General features: G+C 40.8%; 2 protein-coding genes across 14 annotated transcripts; both read left to right on the plus strand.

The window, feature by feature from the left end:
* The first annotated feature begins 9,258 nt into the window (after window positions 1-9,258).
* Window positions 9,259-20,652, plus strand: tpm1 (tropomyosin 1 (alpha)). Of its 11 annotated transcripts, none has more exons than XM_026175922.2 (10): window positions 9,259-9,635; window positions 10,329-10,454; window positions 13,827-13,960; window positions 14,217-14,334; window positions 14,645-14,715; window positions 15,450-15,525; window positions 15,723-15,785; window positions 15,896-15,965; window positions 16,588-16,666; window positions 17,671-17,897. In XM_026175922.2, the coding sequence occupies exons 1-10, from the start codon at window positions 9,522-9,524 to the stop codon at window positions 17,672-17,674; spliced, it is 855 nt and encodes a 284-aa protein (XP_026031707.1). In that variant the 5' UTR covers window positions 9,259-9,521; the 3' UTR covers window positions 17,675-17,897. The 11 variants fall into 11 exon arrangements, with proteins under 11 accessions (XP_026031707.1, XP_080160061.1, XP_080160062.1 ...); XM_080303935.1 differs by lacking the exon at window positions 15,450-15,525 and adding an exon at window positions 14,942-15,017 and having other exon boundaries at window positions 9,277-9,635; XM_080303934.1 differs by lacking the exon at window positions 10,329-10,454 and adding an exon at window positions 10,026-10,151 and having other exon boundaries at window positions 9,352-9,635.
* Window positions 20,653-23,348: 2,696 nt separating this feature from the next.
* On the plus strand, window positions 23,349-27,452 carry lactb (lactamase, beta). 3 transcript variants are annotated; one of them, XM_026175927.2, is made up of 7 exons: window positions 23,349-23,836; window positions 23,942-24,008; window positions 25,636-25,826; window positions 25,923-26,220; window positions 26,313-26,478; window positions 26,610-27,149; window positions 27,306-27,452. In XM_026175927.2, the coding sequence occupies exons 1-6, from the start codon at window positions 23,462-23,464 to the stop codon at window positions 27,133-27,135; spliced, it is 1,623 nt and encodes a 540-aa protein (XP_026031712.1). In that variant the 5' UTR covers window positions 23,349-23,461; the 3' UTR covers window positions 27,136-27,149; window positions 27,306-27,452. The 3 variants fall into 3 exon arrangements, with proteins under 3 accessions (XP_026031712.1, XP_026031711.1, XP_026031713.1); XM_026175926.2 differs by lacking the exon at window positions 27,306-27,452 and having other exon boundaries at window positions 26,610-27,258; XM_026175928.2 differs by lacking the exon at window positions 27,306-27,452 and having other exon boundaries at window positions 23,350-23,824; window positions 26,610-27,258.
* Window positions 27,453-27,462: the final 10 nt, after the last annotated feature.

Here is a 27,462-nt window from a genome sequence, read left to right on the forward strand (position 1 = left end):
ACATTTTAACCTGACAGTGTCCTTCTTGGGTCTTTCTCTGAACAAGCAGCCTGTGAACAAAAAGTTATTGCTAGCTATGATCTCTGGGAATACAAGATGTTTTTCTTTCCAAGCGCACTCATTCTTCCACCTTTTTTACGGTAACATGTTTTTTTTTTTTATAATCCTACTGAGACACATATTTCAGTGCAAAGAAGTCTAGAAGAAGGCCATAAAATAAGCTTATCAGTTCTTCAGCAGCCGTGTCAGGCTGAAAGTAATTTTCAAATTATTCAGGCTGATACAACACTGGAAACCAGTATTGTTTATGGGTTGAATGGCTACTTGGCTTCAGTCCATTTTTTCCCAAAACTCTTACAAGGTCCAGACCCAAACAAGGTATGATAACATAAAAGAAGAACATATTTAACAAGCTGTTCCTTACAAAACTCTCCATGGAATTTGCTTTTCCTGTTATTTATATTATATCTTCTCAATATTAGCATGGTTTTAATGTATTTTCCAAATCTGAAATTCAACCCTGCATCTGGGGAAAGGCACTTTTACAGCCAAACAAAGTTTTCTTCAGCTGAAATGATAAACCACTTCATGTCTCACAGATACTGCCAAGAGCTTTGTGTAAATATGCTTGTACTGTCTTGGTAATCACATTGTCTAACAGTTATATAGAAGAATACAGTGAGGAATCACAGCATGGTTTTACCTAAATGAATGAGGTCATTGTTTCAGAGGATGCCTGCTGTTTAGGCATACTCACATACCACTGCTCTGAGAAGCAGAGCTCCCTAACATAAACCTGGAAGACAGCAGCTGATGGATCTTAAAGAGCATTTCACTCCACTCTGGAAAACATGACTATTTTAGGTAATTAGCGGGGTTGTCCCAACATGTTGACTTCTCCACTTACAGTAACTAACAGTGTATAACCTTTAATTTAAAACTAAACAGAGTCAATATAGATGATCTCTTTCATAACTTTGAGCTCGTTATTGTCTAATTGCTGTGATTTCACAAGCTTAAAACACAGGTTAAAATAATAGTACAGGTATGTTCATACTTGGACTACATAAAATAGAATACACCAATTTCCAAAAGATAAGAGCATAATGGGTGTATTTTTTTAAAGGTAGGTAGGTTAGAAAACAGTCACACTCAGAATCTCAATCGGCCTGCTGAGTGACAAAATTCACTGTCTACCTTTCCCCTGACAGCACAGCAGCTCCTTCAGTCATCGCGTAAGGAAGGCACAGTATTTCTCAGTCAGCAATGAGAGGAGGGCTATATTGGGACTGAGCTGAGACTTAAAACTTGGGTGCTAAATTTGGAGAGCTTCACAAGTAACATCAGGAATATCTATTAAATGATATCCTCTGACTCCAAACACGTTCTTCCACAGTCAGGTTTTCCTCAGCAACTTACTTACACTTTGCTCAGTTTTGCTGAAAACGGTGTCGTGATAGAGAGCTGAGGAGCAGCCTGTCTCAGATGGTGCTGCCGGATGCATCTGATCTGCAGAGCCTCCTTGGATTTAAGCTGTCCAGAATGAAACGTAATACTCCGCCATCCAAATGCTTCTGTCTTAATAAGGAGACTTTGCTTAGCACTCGTCAGATGACAGGCCGCATTTCTGTGGAGGAGAAAAAAAGAGTCATTGGCTCCTTTCTTCACTCAATCCTGTGGCCTCCCCACCCTGTGTTAAAGCTGAATAAACACTCTCTGCTCAGCGAGGTTTTCTCAACACTGACATCAAATTTCACACAATTTTGGTGTGAGAACCTACATTTAATGTGTCATTCTATTATTGTATAGACATAGGGGGCTTGGGGGCACCCCTGTTATGAACACAGAACATACATACATAATATATATGTACATATTACTCCAAAGTAATATGTACAATACTGTGCAAAAGTCTTGAGCCAAACCTCATTTCTTCATACTTTGTTCTCAAGGAGCAACAAAAGTGGTTTCAAACAATAGCTCTCCAGGCTTTCTGAAGGTATTCCAAAGTTTTTCTTCGGACACTGACTGCTTGTCCTTATTCTTATCCAATCATTGCAAAGGAGGTTTGTTTTTTTTTTTGATTGATTTTTTTTTTGGGGGGGGGGGTTGTTTGTGTGTTTGTTTTTGCTACCCCACTTATCACTGATCTATCACTGATCTATTCAAGCACATAATATGCACCTAACTCAAGGGATGAACCAATATGTGTCTGCACAACTTTTAAATTGTATCTCCAGGTTCTTTGTTACTAGCAGCCTGTTATAAAAACACAAGTGTTCTCATTTTCTTGGTCAAATCTACAGAAATACCAAACTCAGGAGAAAGGCACAATGGTGAACACAGAAAAGTAATGTCAGATTTTAATCCACCATACAATACCATCTGGAAAACATCTCATTAACAAAACATTAAGAAACAATTCTAAATACACTGCCAGTGGAAAAGCAAACCATGGATAGAAACACACAGTGGAACACTATCAGTGGTAGATTGGCCTCCCCAGACCCCAAACCTCAACATTATTGCAGCAGTGTGGGGCCATTTCGACAGATGGCAGAACAAAAGGCAGCCAATATCCAAATAAGATGTCTGAATGTCCTTCAAGTCGCCTGGAGAGCCACTCCTGAAGACTACTTAAAGAAATTACAGAAAAGCATAACTAAGAGAATCCTTGGTGTGCTGAATAAAGGTGGTGGTTAAACCAAATATTGACTTTAAATCTTGCCTTATATGCCTTATATATTGTCTTTCCATGTATGTTCATGCATGGAAAGACATGCTTCAGTAATTTGTTACAACTATTTCCAATTTTTCTGATTGAGACTTTTCGACAGTAACTTCTTTGATTCTGTGGGGTTTTGATGAAAACAGTTCTGAAGATGCACTTGAAGCAACAGTTGACGATTTTTTTCCCAAAATAGCAAAGCCATTAAGAGCATATAAAGGACATGTGCTAATTGCACAAAGGTCAAAATGTGATTGATTAGGAAGCTAGGAATCATAAAGGAATAGCATTTAGATACCTCAGCTAACTTGACTCTATTCCTATAAATATAGTGGTTTAGGCCAGCTTCTTAAGCCAACACACTGGGAAGCCACAAGCGCTCACAAATGTGCACTCTCATTGCAATTTATCTGCTTCCCCCAGGCCTGGAAAAAGGAAAGGGTTGCTTTTGCTGCCTTCCAAAACCTGACTGGCTCACTAAAAGTAGTTTGTGCAGAAAAAAAAAACATGCTTTAGATGAAGCCCCCCCACAAATATGCCAGTGATCCCACATCTGTCCATTGGCTTAATTCTGCCTTTCATGAAGTGAATTTCAGTGTAAATAAACCATTAAGTTTGCATATAAGCATGCATCAGTGCTCTGAGTACATTTTGCTGATAACATTTTCTGCATTTGTACTGAAGTACGATTTAATTCATCTAATTCACGAAGCAAGATTTTACATTCATGTCCTGGTGTTTTTATTTAATAAAGGGATCCTCCCACCACCAGTCTTTCCTGTTCTTTTGATGGGAGTGTCTTCGGGCAGCCTCAGCATAATGATCCTTTTATCGTACTGTACATTGTTATCTCTGACATCCAAGGCCCCAGCGCAGGAACTAAGCAGACCACACCAAATGAGTGTCTATTTATTTTCATGTCTATCCGCTCAGCTGCTTTATGACCGACTTTGCACAACTGTTTTATCTAGATCCCTAGCTGTGTGGTGAGTCGTCGCTTTGCTGGGAAAACTGTCGTGGCATCTGATCAAACGTGGGGCCACAAGACAGGCTTTGGTATGAAAATGCAGGTGTTGCAGAGTTGTGGGTTCCTGTGGCATTTCTCGCTGCGGAGAGGCCACTGTGACCCAGGCACAGTGAACACAGTGCGTGTGTTCAAACAGCCAGCCAGAACCACACTGGAATGTCTCATCACCAGAGGTTCTCACACACACTTCACATTATGGCCCTTTCATTTAGTCAGCTTGAAGTCTGGAACTCATACGAAAACATGATATGAACCATCGTCTCCTGTTTTGGATTTACAACATGCAAAGTCTTTTGCTTACTGACATGGCAGTTGTAAGTAAGGAAAATCACTCTCCCTCGAAAAGAATTCTCATGAGAGGATGCATTAAGAAAAGTTTGTATGAAGTGATTTAGATTACATCAAGCAAAACCACAGAAATACAACACAATCTCAGCATCCTCCTCCTCTGGCCATCCGTGCCAGAGAGCTCTGACAGGCAGGGAGAACAGTGGCTGAGCTAGAAGTGCATACCAAGACATTTTATAGCCCCAAGGAATGAAAAGAAATATCGAGTATGCTTTTGGACCTCACAAAAAGCCCCCGCAAGTTAGCCCTCTCATATGTCTACCTCACTTACACCAGAGAGCCCATATATGGACACATATATGAAAGGTTTTTCGTTCGTGCGCAAACACGGAAACTTCTAGCCCTGTGACACGAAGGGCAAAAGATTGAAGGCAAATATTTGAATAGAGCTATCCTCGAGATATTCGGCAGCTGCGAACTCAGATGTACAATGCGACAATAATTGGTTGAGTACGTCAGCAAGCACAAAGCAATAGATGGGCATTTAAGTTAATGATAGAAAAACACACAGGAAAGAGGTTTAGAAAAATGTTTTAACAGCTTTAAATCCACCAAGAGTAAATTTTTGGACTCCTTATCTGGAACCGGGAGATGTCAAAGCTGCCTGTAAACAACAGTTCACTGCACTTCCGGCTTGACTCGCCCTTCTGTGTACAAATAAAAACAAAGGCCAAAAAATGTGATTTTGCTGGAGACATATTTGTAAAGCTGACTGTCTCACAAATCAGTGTTTTGTTTTTTTTCCTTTCACTATTCGTGCCTTGACATTTCTTGGCTTTTGAGAATTTGATTTTACACTAGGATTGTGGCATGGCATCCCACATAAGTGTGAAATGAATCGTGACAGTTCCCCACAGATGCCAACCCCACCCGCTTCTAGTCTAAGCTGACTGAGCAGCATCAGATATGGCTTACAATCTTCCCTCTCTGTGTGTCCCCCCTCTAAGAGGGGAAGAACACAAACAAACTGTCTGGGAGGCGCCCTGCCGAGGCCACAAATATTCCTCCATTATGACTTCTACCCACATTTGTGTTTGCTCTACTGAACGTGTTAACTTTTGGAATTTTCCTCCATAGCTCAGCTTTTTCTCAATAACTTGTTGTGGCTTTGGTATTGTCACAGAGGCTTTTCTGCAAACTTGAAAAATGAGCTTTAAATCTCAGCTTTGACCGATTATGAATTTCAAAAATGCATTTAGAAATTTATTTCAGGACTCCCAGGGAGCATCATAGACATATGTGTTTTTTATAAAACTGAAAGGTTTGTGTCTCATTCGTGGACTGTAAGAGGATTTTCTTTCCACAGCCTGTGGGATGACAGATCCTTTCTTTTAACAGAACCTACTTGTGCTGTAGCAAAATCTTGGCACTGGAAGAAAGCTACCCATCTTCAGTGGAACACCTGCAGCTGAATTAGGTTGACCTTCATACCAAAGGAATTTGCCTTTGGCGAAAACTGTGAATTCTGATCAGCTCATACTGTACTTTCAGTGTTTGTCATTTAAACAATAGGTTTGCTGGGATTAAAACAGAACAAGGAACGTGCCGGTGTGATTTACACCCTTAATGACAGATTTATCACCACACAAAAAGGAGTGACTCAAAGTGTCACAGCCTTATTGCAACTATCCATCAAGTTAAATACTGTAGCTGTCTCTGTGCCATGGTTGGATGTCCACATGGTTAGATGTCCACCTGTGCTCAATAATAAACCAGTTCAAGTCTTACGACTACCAGTATATGTCAGTGGAACATTACTGTGGATAAACCAATCATCAGTAGGGCATGGGCTGGGCTTGGGTTACATCTTAAGTTGCACCCTCCCAGAACCCCATCTCAGTTTTTGCTATGCTAAATGCCCCTGCATGGAGCTATCTAATCACGGGGGTACCGTCCCAAAGGGCCAAGAAGTTTTCTCTCTATATATATCTGGATGATGTCTGCAGAAACCTTAAGATGGTATTTGACGAGGGGTCTGCAATCACTGTACTTCACTCAGCAGCCATGCACTCAACATGGAGGAGAACCGCCCTTGAAACGTTCACTGCTGTGTATCGGTGCAATCAGTAATACCGTGCATCATTAGAATATAATCACTCACAAGTTGGCTTGTGGTTTCAAAGCATATGGCAAAACCTCAGGAAAGTTTTTAAGTGTTTTCCTGGAAGAACTTCCAGTCTTTGCATCCAATAACCTTTGTAAATGCACACAACACAATAAACAGAACAGAAGCAAATGGATCCTTTCTCTAATGTAGTAACATTTAAGCCATGACTAGACCCTGAATATCTCTCCCAAGTGTCTTCTTATGCAAACATGGGTTCAGGCACAGCGGCCAAGTAAAGCTCGGCTACTCCCAGAGCGTCAGCTGAGGAGAACCGGACATTCCACATACAGAGTGGGCTGTCATTGTAGGACTAACAGATTAACTATTACAGTGTTACAATATTATAAAGCAGCTCCAAATGGCTGCTTTGTGTCATTTAAATTCGGGAGGATCACAAACGGTCCGTAATTGAAAGACTTTCTTTCTACCAGCTTTTGACCTTTTTGCGTCTATATTTATGTGTTTAACATGCTCTAATTCGATTATGTATGGCATCCTTTTTTAAACCCTTATTTAGAAACATGTGAGCTGCAAAAGCTTTCACTGATTTGAATTTGAATATGACGATAGCCCCACCTGTCTCACTCAGCTGTCCCCTCCTGCAGACCAAATCATGATACGGGGAGACAATCAGAAGTCCAACATGACAGAGTATCCCAGACCTGTCCAGAAAATAGGCAACAGTTGTCTGATTGCAAGTCTGTGTTTTCAACTCACAGTAGGACGGAATTCTTCCTTGACTGTATTCCCCTCAGTTGTTTCCACCTCTAAGGATAATTGTTAAGAATATTCATGGCCTTTAAATGAGTATTTACTGTTTTCAACACAAGAAATTCTTTACTGATGCGGCAAAGCTTTGTGGGAGAAGACTGCATAATAAGAGTGAAGTTATTTATAATGTTCCAACAAGTAAGTCCCAAGAAAGCATTTATCTTTAAATCCCAGCTTCAATGCTGCATATTGTAGGACGTAGGCTTAGACTTATTTAAGGTTGGCAGCTTTAATGGGCTTCAGAGACCGAGTTTTTTCTTTTCTTTCAAAGAGCTCAAAATTACATGTCTAGATCTTTTCTTTTTCTTTTCTTTTTTTCATTCTGCAGCCTTGAAAAAAAAAACACTTTTTCCATGTGGTGGCTTTCTTAAATGCCTTAAGCCTCAAATACTGAAAGAGTTTGTTATTGCTTTCTCATTTGTAAAAATGAAAGAAAACTTAAGTGTTACCTTCAGCTGTGAGAGTACCTTTAATTTTCCAGTGGAATGCAACTTGGAGCTCGGCAGGTTTTCACTAATATCTGGATTTCATTCAAAATAAACATATTAGGCCCTGGGACATTCTTAATGTGCCAACGATTTACAGTAAAACATGATAAAAGGAGCTTATTTTCATTCCAGGGGTGCTACAGGAACTCTGGCATGCCTTTTAACTGGAAATACTGTTTAAGATAATGAATATGGAATTCCAAATCAAGAACAACCAGCAGTGCACTATAAATTATACATTACTGAAAACATAAATGGCAAACTGTGCATAGGTATTGTAACCAGAAACATCCACAATACTGTGAACGATATGGCAACAAACAAACAAAAAAAGGACTGAACACTCAAAGCGTTAAATAAATGAAGTGGCTTAATTTACTAAGTCAGTCATGCAAGACTCAAGAAAGACCTCTTCAGCAACCTTGCAGACTTCCTTATTTATAGAGAAAAGCTTTCCAGAGCTTTGATTTTAGTGTGAGAGAAAAGCAGTTAGACACAAACTCTGTAAACAGTGTCTTTCATTGCCATTAATAATTAGAAAACAAAGGCTGTCCCCAGATTAGCAAAATGCATTTTCTTTTAGGGCTCATGACAGTCAAATGTAAAACAAACAAACAAAAAAACAACCACTAATGGCTAAATTGGAAAGAGACAAATAAATCAATAGGATAAGAAGTCTCATCTTTCTCTGGCACTGTAAAAATCATAATTTGCTCCTTATTATGTAATTATTTCTTTTATTCAGTCTGCTAAGCATAGCAACAATATTCTATAAAACAGGCCAAAGCCTGAGCAAGACAGCGATTATTTTAAGAGACATATCTAATGCCTTTAGACCTTCCACTCTTGGCACAGTGTCTTGGATCCATTACAGACTAAGGCAGGTGCATGGAAGAAAAGTCGATCCTAAAAATATCCTTGAGAAGACTAAAAGACACTTGGAGTGTCCTCAGTCACCGTAGTGTGCTTTGACTTTTCACTAAGTTACTGCAGAGGGATCATTACTTGATATAATTTCTGTTAGGCATATTGTTATAATCGCATTGAATAATAATTGCTTAAATTTAGTAAGGCTAGTAATAAATATGCAATATGATGTGAAATTGTCTTCTTCATTAGTTTTTAAAACAGTAAACATTTCACAAATCACAAGCCAATCAGTGACTTAGCCGCTCTTATTGAAGTACAAAGCTGCCAGGATGCTGTGATGCCAGACAAATGACACATCAACGGTTTACATGAGGGATATCTGATACATTATCAGGTAAACACTTCCCTCTGTTGAGCCCCCTGGACTGTGAACAATGCCTCTAGGGCTTGCGTGGCTAACCAAAAGCATCTCATATCACAGAGAGCCACTACAGCATATTCCAAGCGAACTTACACTCAGCCACCCAAACACACTCAGGCAGAGATAAAGAGCTACCATAGACTACACGGTGACAAAAGCTTGTTCTGCAGCTGGCTCTGGTCCCTCTCCCAGCTTTTCCAAAGTAAGAAGAGATGCAGGAAAACAGGAAGGCACTGCCACTGTGAAATAAGGCCAGAAAACGTAATTTCCTTGCAAATTAAACATATGCCAACTTTCAGAAACTTTGGGAAAGTGCAGGCCACTCAATTCAGAGACAGAGGCTGCATGTTGCTTTTAAATGGGTGACCGGGGCGTTAACGCAAACGTAAACAGTCTTTTTCTGCATCTTCTCTGACATTAAATGGCAGGAACCCTTTCCGTGGGAGCATACCCATACTCGTCACACCCCATATAAAGGCGTCTCAGATGTATAGGAGCAACGAATAGCCAAGCAGATCCTTAAAAAAACGCCGGAGCACCCACACACGCCTCCTCCCAAAAAGTATTGGATGTCCAAAGGAATCCAGTCACTCCCCCACCACCACCACCTTGAAAGTACATATTTGACAGTGCAAAGTCAGGCAGAGCCTGCACTCCAGCTTAGCGTTCAGTTAGGCACAGACGCCCCAGCCCCTCTCCCACTCTATCCTTGGTTTTCCGTTGGACGTTTTGTCGGTGCCGCCGAACAACACTAAGCAGCCATGGATGCCATTAAGAAGAAGATGCAGATGCTCAAGCTCGACAAGGAGAATGCCTTGGACAGAGCTGAGCAGGCCGAGTCAGACAAGAAAGCAGCAGAGGACAGAAGCAAACAGGTCGGCTGTTTTTTGTTTTTTTTTTTGTCCTTCTTCCTTTTGTGGGAAAACCCGAAAGATGCAGTAAAAATGCAGGAATACCAGTTTAAATGGACCGCCTCCTTAAAACGGATTAATTATTTTCATGGATAATCCCAGTTAAGGATTAAAATTAAGAATAATCCATCCTTTAAACATTTTTTTGCATTTTTAATGTCATTTTTGAAGAATGATAAAAAAGAAATCATCCTCTCCACTGTTTTAGCAACTGTTGATGTAATCCATAAACCATATAACCCAGAAATCATTTTTGATTAAGTCAATTTAAGAGAAATGTCACTTGATCGTTGAAAACTGCATGTTTCTGTTATATTCTGTTTAACTGTATAATTTGTTCATATGCATGTGAAGTTAGAGGACGATATAAGAGAGATGGAAAAGAAATTGCGTATAACTGAGGACGAAAGAGATAAAGTGCTCGAGGAGTTCCAAACAGCTGAAGAAAAGCTGCTGACTGCTGAGGAGGTCGCCACCAAGGTATCTGATCCTGAAGTGCATGGGCTTCCCTAACTTTTCTCCTGTCTCTTTCTTTTCCGTGTGCTGTCCCCTGTCTCTCTCTCTTCTCTGTGTGTATGCGCTTTTGCGCCTGTGCGCGCTCACGCAACTCCGACCCTCCGCTGATCACCCCTGAAACTGTCCTGCACTGAAACTCAGCTTGAGGACGATTTGGTAGCTCTGCAGAAGAAACTGAAGGGAACTGAGGATGAGTTGGACAAGTACTCCGAGGCTCTTAAAGATGCCCAGGAGAAACTTGAGCTGGCTGAGAAGAAAGCCACCGATGTAAGTAAGGAAGGGATTTACAATGGCACCATTCCTACACGCTACCCCACATCTTCATTCTGCCACCTCTAAGGGAAGCGACAGTTCACCACCACTGCTCCAATCTGTGGATGGGTTTTTCCCCAAAGCTGATACACTACAAACTTTTATTTATTTGTTTGTTTGTTTGTTTTTAATCAACCATTTAGACCCGTAGTTGGAACTGTCGTTTCTTAAATTGTCACACGCACAATCACAGTCCAAAGAAAGTCGGTTTAATTGTTCAAATATAGCACTTTCAAAACATCTATTTTTAAACTCAGTTCATCCTCCCCTGGAGCCTCGTCGGTATTTCTGTACAAATTTGTAACAATCTCTCGTGTTTGTGGACCGTGATCTCCGCCTTTTAGGTCTTTTCAGAGCGATAAGTCATGCAGACTGAACTCACAGCCTTCCCAAAAAGCTCAAGCGCCTAGATAAATATAGCCCACTGCTATATATGGTCAAGATAGAGCTCACATCTGCGTGCTGCGCTCTTTGCTGACCAAAGGAAAAAACGGTTCCCTATCAAAAAGTCTTGGGCAGCACACAAATTAAAAAGGAAAAAAGAAAGGAAAAGAAAGCTGCAGCATTTTTTTTTCTCGATTGAATAAAAAGTTCTTTAAAAAAGAAGAAGAAAACTTTGTTTTGTTGCCCCACTGTTTTATCCCCTTGGTAATAAATGCGTGACAAAAATAAATAAATAAATAAAATAAATTATGTAAAGAATTTAGATTTTGTCATCTTAATGGCCTCATAAAGTTAGGTTTTTACGACAGGGGTCCCTCGAATGACAAGAGGTGACGGCCAACATCAAGTTCGGCAGATAGAGACGTTTGCTTATAAAACTCAATCAGACGAATCCGGTTGCAGAGGGGAAACAAGCTGTAATAATCTTTTAATTGGATCTCAAAGTAGGGGGTAGGTGGGTGGTTAGGCCAAAGTGGGTCAAAAGTCAATTGAGTAATTGAGTCTTCTCAGCTCGTATTTGATTGGACATTTCATTCCCTATAGAAAGCGTATTGTGGTGCCCCCCCACCCCCCACCCCACCCCAAAAGAAAAAGATATTTACCAGATAGTTTGTGGGTTGTTCGAGTAACTTTAACTACTACTTGTGTTTTATGGACTTGTTTTTCCCTTACATATTTTAGGATTGGTTGTTCCGTGATATTTGCAAAGTTTCAACGGCAGCCTGTAATTACTGTAGCCAGTGAAGACTTATTGAATGTCCTGCACTCTCCAAAACATTTCACTGCCACGTATGTACTGCTCGCGGCTGACCCGCAGAGGGGGCTGTAGCACAGTGTACGCTACGAGTACGCTCCGTTGTGTGTGGGTCTGGGTGTGTTCACGTCATTAAACAGCATTGGTATTTTGTATCTTTTACATTTTATTACATTTTATTATTTTATAGTGGCAGTGCAGCATGTTATCGCGGTCTAAAGTTTTGTACAACCCCGCAGAATACCGGTTATTTTTTCATGCTTCGTTTGAAATCACCGTACTTCCTGGTAAATACATTCACTGCACAGTGCGTCTCCAGAAGGCTTGCGCACTCTTTCGCCTCTCTTCACGCAGCCCTCTGCACAACCAAGGACGTCACCTCGTTCCTGGTGAAATTCTCGGAAACTGTGCTGCAGCGCAAAAGTGTAGTCCTGTTTTTTATATTATATATCTAAGTATATACAACGGTACATAAACAATGGCAGGAGTGACATCGCTGGATGCAGTGAAACGAAAGATCAAATCCTTACAAGAGCAGGCAGACGGTGCTGAAGACAGAGCCGAGAGATTACAGAAGGAGTTGCTTGCGCACAGGAAAGCCAGGGAACAAGTAAGCATGTTTACCGCGCTTAGAGCCTACCTGCGAGCGCACAATTGCCTCCTTTTTGTCTCTCTCTCTCTGTATCATTTCCTGTGCACTTGTGTAGAGTTCATGTAGGGCCATAGTTTGAATTGATACACAGTGAGATAGCGGGATTGCTCTTGACCCACCCCAGTGCTGGAAGCTGAGCTTTTACTTGGCTCTCCGTGTGCCACCGCAAGTCTCAGATGAAGCTTTGATAGCCCGCTGCTCCTGGATAAGCGCCTCTAATTGGCAACGTTAGGCCGCTGATGCCCTGTTGGCTCAGCAGCAACTGTGGCACTTTGTGTCATTGTATTGTCTCATCTCCTTAAACGAGTTCACTTGCATTTCCTTTACCGGTAAACCTGACTGTTTATATATATATATATACATATACACATATATTGCGATCCTTTAATTCATTGCTCCAGCCCAACTAGGAGCAGGCCACACATTTGAATAAAGTATTTTCAGCAACCAGGAAACTACCACTGTGGCAACATTTGAAGGTGCCAGTGTGCTCTGTCAGCTTATGCTCTTTGACTTGCCCTTATAAGGACAATATAGTTTCACAGCAACGAGCAACAGAACATAGCGGTAGTTATCTATACGGGAAATAAATCTTAGTGCACAGGCTCGCAGCAGTCAGAGTTAATCTCAGGCTTAGTGTAACAGCTTGTAATTAATGTTGACAAACTGTAATGTATTAGAAATAGTAGTGACCACTAATGGGTTTATAGGTCATTAGAAACTTCCTCATCGTGCTTTAAAAACATCCAGTGCATTCTGGCCCAGCGCTGCACACTTTAACCTAAGGCTGCAGGGGAAAGCTTCTGAAAAGACTTTTGCCTCGTGTGCAGGCTTCTGCCGAATATCCGCTTTTCAGTGACACCAGTGCAGGTCTTGATCCCTGCTGAGCAGTGTCAGAATGCAGAAGTAGCTACACGTTTGAATAATCATAAAAAGACCCACCTTTTTTTTCAATGTGTGCTCGTGTATATCAGCTTTTCTGCAAAGATACCACCCCATTTAACACAGATTCCATAGCTTACACTGATGACCAGATAAATTACACTTAAATGTTTCAAACCCCAGGGAGCCTACTTTGTAGCTGTACAATGCAAGCAGTCATTTTCAGAATTCATTAATTGTGCCAGGCCCTTTTGACTTGAGCCTTGTTAATGTCCTCTCAGGGGAGCTCAGTAATGAGGCGCGGCATTCAGCCTTATGTTAGTTTGGGGAAATTATCATTATACATAGTCAATGAGGAGTAGGCCTGGTGGGAGGGCTTTTCCCAACAGGTGGCTCACAGATAACACTTCAGAACAACCACGATTACACTCTCTCAGTGGGCATAAAAACAATGGTGGCGACACCTACTCTAATAAACAAATACATTCACCGGTTGCTTTCTTTGGACCGACTTTCTTGTTGTGCTATATGTGACTGATTTGTTGAGCATACCCGCAAAAACAATCTCCCGACATGATGTTTCTTCTTTCCTTAGGCTGAGGGAGAGGTCGCTTCCCTTAACAGACGTATCCAGCTGGTTGAGGAGGAGTTGGATCGTGCTCAGGAGCGTCTGGCTACTGCTCTGACCAAGCTGGAGGAGGCTGAGAAGGCTGCTGATGAGAGTGAGAGGTGAGTTTTGTGAGGCAGCTCAGGCTCAGAGAGGGAGGTAAACAGGCCATGTGAACATGTTTCCACTCCTTTGTAGAAGTGCCTCTGCTCTTTTTTAATATCGGAAAACATTTAAGTATTCACCTTAGGAGCACATTAAAGATTTACTTGCCAGCACTACTATTTAACCACATATGGGTCCTCAGGGAAAACTGCAGGAAGTCTGTCAGGTCTCACCACTTAATTCTTAACATTCTTTGACTGTTCCCGCACACAGAGGCATGAAGGTCATTGAGAACAGGGCCATGAAGGACGAGGAGAAGATGGAGCTGCAGGAGATCCAGCTGAAAGAGGCCAAACACATCGCTGAGGAGGCTGACCGCAAATATGAGGAGGCGAGTTTTTTTTAAGCATTTAGCTTTGAAATTGATAGCTCTGCAACAGACGTTAATTCAGTTATAACAACCCTGAGCTCTTCATTCTGTTAAACTTGTTTTTACCCAGTTATAACACTTGAATTTTCACTGGAAAGTTTATAATATGTCCTGTATCCTTTAAACCTTGTTTATAATTCACCAGAATCGGAGTTGCAAGAATAATCGTAAGCGGGTGAAACACTCTGGGCTGGATGTAACCCAGTGCTAACTTTCTCACAGTCATTTCATGGTTCTTTTTTCTAAAAACGTTGTTGTGCTACACCAAAAGGTTGCCCGTAAACTGGTCATCATTGAGGGTGATCTGGAGCGTACAGAGGAGCGCGCTGAGCTGTCAGAAGGGTAAGTCCTTTTGCCTTTTTTTTCACACACAAAATCTTTGCTTAAACTTGCACGTATGCTGGAATTGAAATACTCAGGAAGCTTCGAGCGCTAACACTTAAAAGTCTAGTAGTTGTTTCCATTTGAACAGTGTGCCCTGTGTTCTTACTGTATGTGCTGATTATTTGCATGCCCCTCGTGGTTTGAATGGTTTTGGCTTGCACATGCGCGCCACACCCACTAACAGGCGTGCTCGAAGAGTGGAGGATGAGCTAAGGGTTTTGGAGCAAAGCATGAAATCACTAGACTCCACAGTCATACAGGTACTGCAAACAGAAAGCATAACACACTTGTCTCTCTGAGTGGCTCTTCTCACTGCTTTGCTTGCTGTGCTTGCTCCTCTCCTTCATTGTGCTCTTTAATTCCAAGTGCAATTAGACTGTTTCATGCCTAACATGGCAGGGGCTGTGCAAGAATAACACCACAGAAAAGTATGATATTTCAATCCAAACAGATAAAAAACACACTGCTACTGTGTTTTCTCACATTCCTGCTCTGTTAAGGCACTTTTGAGGTACTTGGCGTTCCCTCCTTGTTAAAACCCTGTAGTTTTTATTTATTATTTTGTTTCCTCTCCCCCTCCTTTCTTCTTTTTCCCTCCACCTTTTTATTTGTGTCTACCTTCGGATCTGTCCATCGTCGTCTCCCTCCTTTTTCCTACTCGTCCTTGGCAACTTTATCCCCTAAAACACCAGCAAATGCTCTGAGCTTGAGGAAGAGTTGAAAACTGTGACCAACAACCTGAAGTCACTGGAGGCACAGGCTGAGAAGGTACGTGCTATCCTTCCGGGCGACTGCATGCTGTCAAACCCTTGCAGCTCCCCTGCAGACTTGATGGATGGGGCGCAGAAGAGCCTCTTCACTTCTGTTTTTTTTTTTTAAACTCATTTCTATAAATGCAGTGAAAGTATTTATCTCAACGCACATGTTTGCGATTCCTTATAGCTGTTGTTGCTTTTGACCCACAGTACTCACAGAAGGAGGACAAGTATGAGGAGGAGATCAAGGTCCTCACTGACAAGCTGAAGGAGGTACAGTTTCACAATGCCCCATCTGGTGTTTTAGACTCACACCAGGATAATTTACACAAGTTTCCACATCAAGTGTTGGACTGACTTCTGAATCTGTCTCTGTAATGCAGGCTGAGACTCGTGCTGAGTTCGCTGAGAGATCAGTAGCCAAGCTTGAGAAGACCATTGATGACCTGGAAGGTATGCTTTTTGGGGGTTTTTGTTTGCTTGCTTTTCTGCCTCCAAACTCAGAATGCTACTATGATTATTTTTCCAATGTTTATTGTATCATTGGAAGTGTTTTGGGTAAGTGTTTCAAAAATCTCCTAGGTCCCTTTTTCACATTTCTTTTTGAACTCTATCCTGTTTCATCTTCTCTTTTTTTTTCAGACAGCATCTTATTTCTATTTTGGTACTTCTTATTCTTTCACTATTACATTTAGTTGGTTGCTTTTTTCAGTTCCAGTTAGGAATGGGTGGTTTTAAAGTTAAGCAGCGATATCAGGCTTAGGTGTTGATTTAGTCTTATAAGCACCACATTGCAGTGAAATACAGCCCATTTCTCAATGGTGCTGAAGAATCTAACCTTAGATCTGCTGCACATCCACTCTGTCTTTCTGGTGTAACTTTGTTTCCTTTTTTCCCCCCTCGTTTTTCTGTCCTCTCTCCATGTTTTTTTTTCCTTCCCTGTCCTGCAAATGGTCTGGATGCTTCACCTTCCACCTCCTTGTGTCATGTTCCTCCTCCACCTTTTGCTTTCAATCACCGCCCTACCTCCCGCCCCACCCCCAACATGAACCTTTCACTCCTGGCCCACCAATAGATGAGTTGTATGCCCAGAAACTGAAGTACAAGGCCATCAGCGAGGAGCTGGACCACGCCCTCAACGACATGACTTCCATGTAATTTTTCTACTTGCCGTACCTGCTTGTTTCCACCATCATGCCCCCTCTCTCGCCTCTGGCCTGCACCTGTGTTACCTACACATCAAATGTCTCACCTCTTTTGTCTCCCTCATTTATTATTTTACATGCTCACTAGAACTAAACATCTCATCTATACTAAAATTCCTTTTTTATATATAGTCTTATATATAAAGTTTCAAGTCTTAAAACAGAAATTTGTTCCCTCTGTACTTGAGCTGCTCCTGTAATAGATAATCCTGTCTTTAATTGTGTCCTTATGATGATACTGTATGCCTTTTGTGTCAGTATCTTTGACATTTGAGAGTACAGAAAAAAACGAATGAAGTCAGTTCATGCATGAGCAGAACGCAGCATGATAATATTTAGATTCTTTTATGAGTTTATGTTCAAATGCCCATTGTAATATCGTTGGACATTTTCACTTCTTAAGCAATGCATGCAAGCTGTTGATTGACAAAAACTGCAATAATGATTTTTTTTTTTCACTGAAACTGGTTTACATGCTGATCCTCATGGTTACATGTAGTGTCCCCATTTCTACTAATATGGTCTACTTCCGTTGAGAAGAAAGGCCCACACATGTGTTTGTGATAGCCTCCTTTGCTATGTCAATATACCAGGTGAGGAGAAGAGGCCATAGCGTAGCACCAGTGTGGCTGAGCCCACAGTTTTTCCTAAGTAAAATTTCCAGTGTGTAAAGATGAGAGCCACAACTGTCTGTCAGTTGAGCGCTGCACCTCGTGATGTAGCAGGAAGGTGTTGATGTAATCACAGGAAGGACTTGCCCCAACCCTTCAGTGTGTGTGTGTGTTTGCAAGTGTTTTCCAATGCACAGGATGCATTTATACTGTGCATTGTGGTTTTTGTGGTGCCCTTCCGTGACTCCCGTGTGTCTGGTGTATTTTGGTTGGCATTTTACATTTCCGTAGGTCCCCCTCCTGCTCCCCCCAGGTTCACTCTACTTCTTCTCTTCCACACAGATAAATTGTTTACACCTCATCAAAGACGCCTCCTGCCGGCTGAGCAGCATCTGTCTGCTCTCTCCAGCCTTTTCTCCATTTCCCCCCCCCCCCTTCCCTCTCTGTCTTTGCTTCCCTTTCCCCCTCATGTCTTCATGTCAACATTACTTGCATCCCATCACTTGTACAGAATCCTAGAATCTTTCTGCGTTGTGTAAAAAAAATAAACGTCCTTCCTTCTATGTAAAGCTGTATCTCTTTTCTCTGTCCTTTTTATTTTTCATTCATATTTATTTTTCACTGGCTCTAATAAAACCAGGAAGCCTTGATTTTAAGTTATGCTATTGAATCATTTTCTCTTTTTTTTTCTTTTCTTGCATCTCAACAAACCACTAGGTCCTCACTCTTCCTTGGTGTAGTTTTATGGATTTCAGTCGATGCTCATTTTCTTCTTCGTCCAAAGTTTTTCTTTTCTGTGAAGCTGATATAATAGGAATATCACAGCAATACTGAAAGCACAGAAACCTCCAGCATCTGTAGATACTTGACTGAAAGCTGAGTCTAGTTGACTGATGCATGCAAGCACTTTTGAACATGTAGTATTGTGATGGGAGTAATTGGCAGGAAGGATGTTTGAGCTGGTGGTAATTGGTGTTGGGCTGTTATCAGCAAGACTGTGGCAACGTAGAGTAATGGTTGGCGTGCAGAACAGTATGTAAGAGTTGTGGAACCTCATCTGACGATGAAATATTGGATGAAACTGACTGACATCAGTGATTATGACAAACAGGCTTTGTATGATATATGGTATCTTGTCATATATTTAAATAAATACACCATGACACATTCAGACTCTTTGTATTAAAGTCATTGCCATAAATTGTGAGAGATCAAGATTAGCAGGAGTGAGCATGAAACCAAATTTGGCCTAAAGACTGGCTGAGGTTTAGCAGCCACATTAAAGATACTTACAGGAAACTGAGTGAATAATCAAGACAGAGTAGTGATTGAATTCATGATTTATTTTTCTGTTTCTTCATTTTTCAACTTAAATGGTTCCATTTTAGGATTTAGATCTTTGGCTCTTTTTTTGTCACAATGCTCTATCTTCTGTTTCTTATTCTATGCACAGCCCTGGCTCGCCTCTTGCAGACAAAAAGAAAAAGCAGGAACCATCAAAATACTTTATTTTGTAATATCATCTATTATTATGGCTATTTAGACCTTTTACAAAGATTAAACCAATCTCTCGGTGCTCCTTTCTAGAGAAGGTAGATGTCAAAGGGTATTCCACTTTCTCTTTTCCTGTTTTCCTCTGATTTCCTATTCTCTCTGTTTTTTCAACTTGCTTTCTGACTGCAAAGATCGCCTCTACCATCAACTTGAGAAAAACCGCCTTCTCTCTAATGAACTTCGCGTGGCCTTGAATGAGGACTAACTTGTTCATGCGTTTGTTCCGTTCACTGCGGTTTTGCTTTCGGTGTGCGTATGACAATCGGATCCAGCGTAAGCTCCAAAGCTCTTCCGTTTGCATTGCCCGAGTACGATGCCTGTGCTGCTCGATGTGTCTGTGTCGCTGCTGGTGGAAGTGTATTTGAAACCGTAAAAATCAGGGATTATCTTTACATATAATTTTCTAACCTTTAGTTTGGCATTAATAAACTGTTATAACCAACACTATAATAATCTACCTGTATACTGTTGCTGTGTGTTCTGTGTCAGTTGCAGTGTATTTGTAATCTGCATGACTGCTTGCTATTCTGTGTGTTTCTGTTTGCTGTCAGTGCTGTGCAGGTCGGGTTAAAAAGCACTCAGATTTACCAACTGACCTGAACAATGTAGCCAGCTTGATTATTAATACAAGCTAACCAGCTGACTCACTTGTGTGTGCTTGTGTGACATTAAAATGTTTTCATTTTGATTGTTCTAACAGAGAAAGTATCACAAGCTAAAGAAGAGAACCTCGAAATGCACCAGATGCTGGACCAGACTCTAATGGAACTGAATAATTTGTGAAAGCACGGTCTGACCCCTCCCCTTGCCCCTCACACACACATACACTGTGGTTTTGGCTTTATGTATTTGCACCTTGCTTACTGTAAACCCCTTCTTCTCGTACCTTGCCAATGGTGGAGAACAAACAGCCAGATGCTATTCTTATTGCATCGTTCTGCCTTCAGCAGAACTCAAAGGGGAAGTAACGCTTAACCATTCCCTCTCATGAAGCCTAAACTGAGAAACACGGTTGTTTTCGCAAGCCAGTTTTTATCTTTGCCTTTTGCAATCCTTGATTTTTTTTTTGACAAGTCATCTGGTGAAATGACCATTGACCAAGTACCATTGGTTACAAGATTGTTTTCTACAACTGCATTTAAGCTGATCTGGTACGTAGCATTCTGCCTTGATCATGCACATACCAAAGGACAAAGTGGAGAAATTTTGCACTTAGTAAAACCTCAGCATTATTCATACAACAAACTATGTTAAAAAAGAGTCATTGCACCCCAGTGAATATACACATGAAAGTCATCACAAGTGTATGTATACCCTGACAGTCACTGTCAGTATGTATACTGGTGCTACTGTAATGTTAAAGAAATGGCACAAGACTTCAGCCCTTTTTGTTGTTGTTGTTTAAAACCAAGGTTCAAAATTGTTTCATTTTGTCTGTATAGTATGATTTTTGGTGTACCGGTAGTGCTTTGTTCTAGCATTGTTTTAATGTGGACGTCTCAAGTGTCATCATATCTAAAATGTAAAAAATATAAATATAAATAAAAGCATGTTTTGAAAGTTTTGTAACTTTGTTTGTGGTACATACGTAGACTTTTTGTTTTGTTCGTCAGAGGTGACCTGTAGTTGAATGAAGCTTGATTGCAGTGCAAAAGAAAAGAGAAAGCTTATTTAATAGATTTTATTTTATCTTTCCATATGTAAAATGTATTACATTTTTCAAATAGCTAAAAATTAAATAAATCTATTAATTTTGCAGCATTTTCAAAACTTCTCTCTCTTGTTTCTTTTCCTTGGGCCTCAGTTTGACTGCCATCTGTTCAAAAGCATTGTAATGTGTTTCTTTGGTTCACTCCAGCTCACCCAAAACAGCTACTATATTTGTTCAGTTCAGTCATTTACCCTCTGAAATCTTCTAAATAATTGATCCAACAAACTATAATAATTTTACAATAAAACATCAGATATACACTCACTGGACACTTTATAGGTACACTGTGCTAGTACTGGGTTGGATACTCTTTTGCCTTAATTCTTCATGGCATAGACTCAACAAGATGCTGGAAACAGCATTTGTTGTCGGTTAAGAGATTTTGGTCCATGATCCCATGATAGCATCACACAGTTGTTGTAGATTTATTGGCTGCACATCCATTATGAGAATCTGCCATCCCAAGGGTGCTCTATTGGACTGAGATCTGGTGACTGTGAATGCCATTTGAGTACATTATCATGTTCAAGAAACCAGTTTGAGAGGATTTGAATATTGTGACAAGGAGCTTTGTCCTCCTGGAACCAGTCATCAGAAGATGAGTACACTGTGGTCATAAATGGAGGGACATGGTCGGCAACAATATTGCGGCATTTAAATGATGCTCAGTTGATATTAAGGAGCCCATAGTGTACCAAGAAAATATTCCCCACACCATTACACCAACAACCCAAGACTGAACTGCTGATACAAGGAAGGATAGAATCATGCTTTCCTGTTATTGTTCTATTACAGCAGAAATCAAGACCAGGTAATATTTTTCCAATCTTCTATTGTCCAGTTTTGGTGAGACTGACGGAAGTGGCATCCAATCTGGTCTTCTGCAGCTGTAGCCCATCTGCTTCGAGATTCAGCGTGATGTATATTCAGAGATACTCGTCTGCATACCTTGGCTGTAACAATTAGTTATTTGAATTACTGTTGGCTTCCTATCAGCTCAAAGTAGCCAGGCCATTGGCCTCTGACCTCTGACATAAACAAAGGCATTTTCACTCAGAGAACTGCAGCTTACTGGATCTTTTCTCATTTTTGGCCCATTTTCGGAAAGCCCTAGAGATAGTTGTGTGGGAAAACCCCAGTAGTTTGGTAGTTTTGGAAATATTCAGACTAGCACATCTGGCACCAACAACCATGCCACGTTCAAAGTCACTTAAATCACTGTGAAACCCATTCTGATGTTTGATATTAACTTAAGCAGGCAGCCTTTTCATCATATCTGTATGTCTAAATGCAGTAAATTGCTGCTATGTGACTTAACTTTTGGTGTTAAGCAGTTGAACATAAGTACCTAACAAAGTGGCTGGTGAGTGTACTATATAGTATGCGAAGTACTTCACTTTACTTGATAGATATCAGTGAAGTTAAAGTTGAAAAATAAAATTAACTTTCACGTACTATATGCACATACAGTACAATTAATATATTAGTCACTAGTTTATGTTGGCACAGAACACTGTGCTTGCAGCAGTTAAATAACTGGCAAGCCCACTGACATTCCTTTGCTGCTACAGCAGTGGAAAGATAAGGGTCTGTGTGTGGGTGAGAGAGAAAGAGAGCCAGAGTTTATTCTCAATGCGGTTGCACAAACCTGAAGTTTGGTCTCTAGCTTGTGTATGTAGGCCTATTGTGGTTATATGGGTTGGCATTCTTAGACACTGCAGATGGAATGCTCCCCACTGTCTGTTCATGTGTGTCTGTGTTTTTTTAAGCAAATGCATTTGTATATTAATGAAATGCATATTAAAAACGATGACTTCACTTCATCTAAATATCAAATTATGTTAAACAAATTATGTTTAGAAAGCACTGTTCAGCATCAGCTTTTCAAAACTGCCAAACCAATATTAGCTGGTTAGCCCAATCCCCAAAATCAAAACGGGGTACTGAATACCCTACAATCCCACGTTAACTGCCGGGAGATCAGGATTTACCCATGATAATAACACACCTTGTAAAAAGTAGTGTAAACAAGTTGCTGTAAATTCTATGTTAACTTACTGACATCCAGCTACAAGTCTGTTACTGTAAATTTAATTCACATGAGATCCCGTAATTTAATTACTATAAATTAAATAACTGAAAGCTATCATACATTTAATTTACAGCATATTTACTGTAGATAATACAGCAAATTACTACCAGCGACTTTACTGTAAATGCAGTTGTAGCATGATGTAAAAGTGTTTACAGTAACGTTAGCAACTTTACTGTAACTTAAAGTAACTTTAACTTTAAGTAACTTTAAGTTACTATAAACAGTTGTTTCCAGTAAATTAATGGTGTCCAGCTGCCAGCAAGTTGCTGCACAGAGTTACAACAACCTATGTACAGCACTTTCTCGTCTGAAAGCCAGGTTTTTTACTTTTACTTATTTATTTGATTGTTTGTGTCATTATTAGTAAAGTTAATCTACAGAATAAACTGTGTTTTTAGCATTTATTTCTCTAAATGAATATCCCTGCTGCTGTGTGCTTGTCTTTGTGTGATTTGTTGTAGTATTGTTAGCACTGAGTAGGCCAACATACACAGTACACACGTCAATAAATGCTGATATTGTTCAAGGACAAGGTTTTATGTTCCCTGGTCTCACCCAATGACTGTATAAAAGTCATTGGTCTCACCTCTAGCTACAAACCCTGCCCTATTCCCCTCGATCAACGTTCTTTGAATCATGATTTGATTTATTTGGTCTTGTTCGAGGCGTTCCGAACGAGGACGCGTACAGGAAGTAAACAAGCTGTTGGTAACGGTGAGCAGATCATTGACTGGAGCCACTTGTCGCCGACAAAGAAGGAGTGCTTTCTCACGATGTTGCGTTTGTTTTTGTCCAGGCAAAGTACTTTTTGTACCAAATGCAGCATGTTAGCAGCACGCGAGTCGCCTGTGACGACCCCGCGTGCAGGAGCGCGAGCCAGGCAGCAGCAGAAGTCAGATAGTATTTTTATTCAGCAACAAAGGCGATATGTGGGAGGACCAGCCTTTCGTAAATACCGGTTAAAGTCCACGATTTGGATGTATGGGGTTGGAGTGGGGATCGCTTTAGCTGTCGGGCTGAAATACAGCAGCGACGGTGCCAGCAGTTTCTGCGATGTTAAAGTTACGAGAGCAGAGAAGACGGATCGATACAAAGATGCTATAAAAGTTAGCAGAGACCTTGTGGAGCGGATAAAGGTAGGCACAGAGGTAGGCTTATAACTTGCTTTGTAATTGATTGACTAGTGTCCCTTTGCGCTGTCTTATTAACCCGAAGCCCACCTGTAGCAACTCGGTGTGTTTGTGTGTTGGCAGGATGAGGTCGGTGCTCCGGGAGTGGTAGTTGGCGTCTCTGTGGATGGGGCTGAGGTCTGGTGTGAAGGTTGGTGACCATGCATCGCACTATTTTCATCCCATCCTACAATTCCCACATGCACAGTGTCCCACATTTTTAGTGTAGGGAGTTTACAAAAGTTTTGCTCAAAGTGTGATTCAAAAACAGCTAATCCAACACAAACATGACGTGACCGCACAGAAAAACAGCTGAAATAACGACTGCTATTATAGAAAAGAAAATAACCTTCTCCCATACGATTCTGAGAACAAACTAGGGCTCATTTCGGTACCTCCGGTGTGTACACTTTTGCTTTAAAATATAAATTAAATAAATAAGGGAGCGCGCACACATCGGATGTTGATGAATGAAATGGTAAGTCTTAAAATATATCCTACCATACACTGTGTAATTTGTTGAGAACAAAATTGTGTAATAATGGTCAGTGGAAACCATTATTATTAACCCCTTGAGCGCTGGATTTTTTTTACAGGGTTCTGAAAAACTAAATACAGCCTTACTGCTTCCATTTGAATTACATGGATAACTCACAGCTAGGTGGTGCTAGTCAAATGCAAATGCACACTCACTGATTATCAGCAAGTGTGAGTAGTGTGAGCCCTATAGGCTTCAGTTAGCATGTTAAATGTTAAAGTTCATGTCAGTATAATTAGAAAAAAAATAAGCAAATATATCTTGTTTGGACAGGGTTTCAGGAGCCTCTTCTCTCTAAAAAAACAAACAAACAAAAACATGGCATGTGGAACTATGTCCTTTATACAGATCAGACCAACATGGAGATGTTTGGCAAAAAACAAACAGCATATCAACACAAACGCCCCATACCAGCTATCAAGGCACAGGACTTGGGCACCTTGCAGGCACTGATTCAGCCATGAGCTCCTCTATATACCAAAGTCAAATGTGAGTCCATCTGTCTGACAGCTAAAGCTTGGGGCAAACTGAGTCATGTGATAGGACAATGATCCCAACCACAGCGGCAAATCTACAACAGAATGGCTGAACAAATCAGTCAAAGTCCATACCTGAGTATGACTAAAATGCTGTGGCAGGACCTTAGGAGAGTAGTAGATAAATTAATCCCCACAAACATCAATGAACTGAAGCAAAGTTTTAATAAAGTGTGGGTCCGAATTCCTCCAGAATAATGTGACAGACCAACTAAAGGTGATACTACAAGCTACTGAATCATGGAGTGCACTTTAAATATGTAAAAATAGACACTGTTACAAATGTTTTAACAGTAATGTAACACTGGCTAAAGGTTAAAAAGGTTAACAGTTGTTGTACAAGAATGGCAGCAAGTCCGAAAATTTGTTATTGTTGCTATTGTCACTGTTGGCAGGCTCTGAGTGGCTCAAAACAGACATTTTAGGTCAAAGCATGTAGCTGCTTTTGACTCAACTGGAGGTAGCCCGCTGGTATCTGCTTGTATTAGTATTTCTGCATATTTATCATAGATTGTATTTAAATTGTGCTTTGTTGCAGTGCTAAAAAAAGATACATTTAAAGGGTCTGTGTTCAGTTTCCTTACTGCAGAATGTTTTAAAATATATAATTTATTAGGTTAATGAGTCATCTGTAAACACCGGTATATTTCCCTAAAAATGCATTGCCATTCTTATGACTTTTTAAAACACTTTATCTAATTTAGGAATTGGTTATGCTGATTTGGAGAATCGTGTCCCATGCACGCCAGAAACGGTGATGAGAATCGCCAGCATCAGTAAGCCCCTCACCTCTGCAGCTGCTGCACGACTGTGCGAGGAGGGGAAACTAGATCTTGATGCCCCAGTCCAGAAATATGTCCCACAGTTTCCCCAAAAACAGTTTGATGGGCAAGACGTAAGCAATTTCAAATACTGCAAAAAAAAAAAATGACATGCAGTATCTCGTTCTTCTAGCATTTTATCTATTTGTTTGGTTTGTATTGTTTTTAAGGTCACAATAACCTCACGTATGCTTCTGTCCCACCTGAGTGGCATTCGGCATTATGAGAAAGATGCAAAGAAAGTGAAGGAGGACAAAGAGAAAGCCAAGCGACTTTTAAAGCCCCCGGTTAAAGAAAAAGAGAATGAAAAGAGCTCATCTGAAAGCAAAGACAACAAAGCCGCAACAGATCAGAACACCAAGAAGAAAAAAGAGTTTGAGCACGAGGAGTACTACTTAAAGGACAACTTTGAAAGTGTCATTCAGTCTTTGGACCTTTTTAAGAATGACCCCCTCATTTTCAAACCTGGTAAAGCTCAAACTTTATTTCGTTGTTTCTCTGTATTCACAGTTACAATGCTAACATCTTGATGAGATGTATGTTTTACTCCATGCATGCAGGCACAACCTTTCTGTACTCCACTCATGCCTTCACGCTGCTTAGTGCTGTTGTGGAGCGGGCTGCTGGTCGGCGATTCCTGGACGTCATGATGGATATGTTCCGCGAGCTGGGAATGCTCAATACAGTGCCCGATGAGAATGACCCTATTATTTACAACCGCTCTAGGTAGTGTATAATCTCCAGTCTCAAGTTATGTCCAAATTGCCTTAAAAACATGATGCTCATGCTTGTTTGTTTTTTTTTTTTTGATGAGGTATAGCAGTGAGTTTGTACTACCTGTCTATGCGATTCCACAGGTTTTATCATCACAACAAGCGCGGACGTGTTGTGAATTGCCCGTACGTAGACAACTCCTACAAGTGGGCAGGAGGTGGTTTTCTTTCCACTGTGGGAAACCTGCTGCTCTTTGGAAATGCTCTGCTTTACAGCTACCAGGTGGCTCACTTGCAGGATACTAACGGCTTGCTTCCTGGATTTCTCAAACCCAAAACAGCGATAGAGCTTTGGGCACCAGTTGATGGGACTGAAGCCAGCTGGGATAAGGACGGACTGTATGCTCAAGGCTGGTTGGTAGTGGAGAAGGTGCAAAAATATGGCCAGTGCAGGAAGCGCAGACACTATGTATCACACACAGGAAGTGCTGTGGGCGCTAGCAGTGTCCTCCTGGTGTTACCCAGCGAAGAGATTGACCAGTGCCAAGGACAGACCCCGATCCTCCCACAGGGGGTGGTGGTCACCATCATTGCTAACATGCAGTCCGTGGGACTCAACAACACTGCACTGAAAATTGCGAAGGAGTTTGATAATGCCAGAAGGAAGTAGAACTGTTTACACAGGTGTGTGAGTTTACCTGCAAGAAAACTTTGTGATCTTGTGTCATTTTGATAGAGCTTTTCAATGTGTCTGAACTTTAAGGAAATAAAATTAGTCTTAAGTATCCATTTATATAAATGTTTTGAGTTTATTTACATTAAGCATTTTCTCAATTACAGCATTAAAGTAAGGAAGACATTCTGCCACTAGACGGAAGCAGTCCCCGTCTCCCCCCAAAACAGACTCTGATACAAGTTTCTTGGATTTATATAGAAGGCAGTTCAATTCTCTTTAAAACGTAACACGTCAATCCAGAACATTTTTTTTTAAATAAAT

This window comes from Astatotilapia calliptera, chromosome 7 (assembly GCF_964374335.1).
Source record: "Astatotilapia calliptera chromosome 7, fAstCal68.1, whole genome shotgun sequence".
NCBI lineage: Eukaryota > Metazoa > Chordata > Actinopteri > Cichliformes > Cichlidae > Astatotilapia > Astatotilapia calliptera.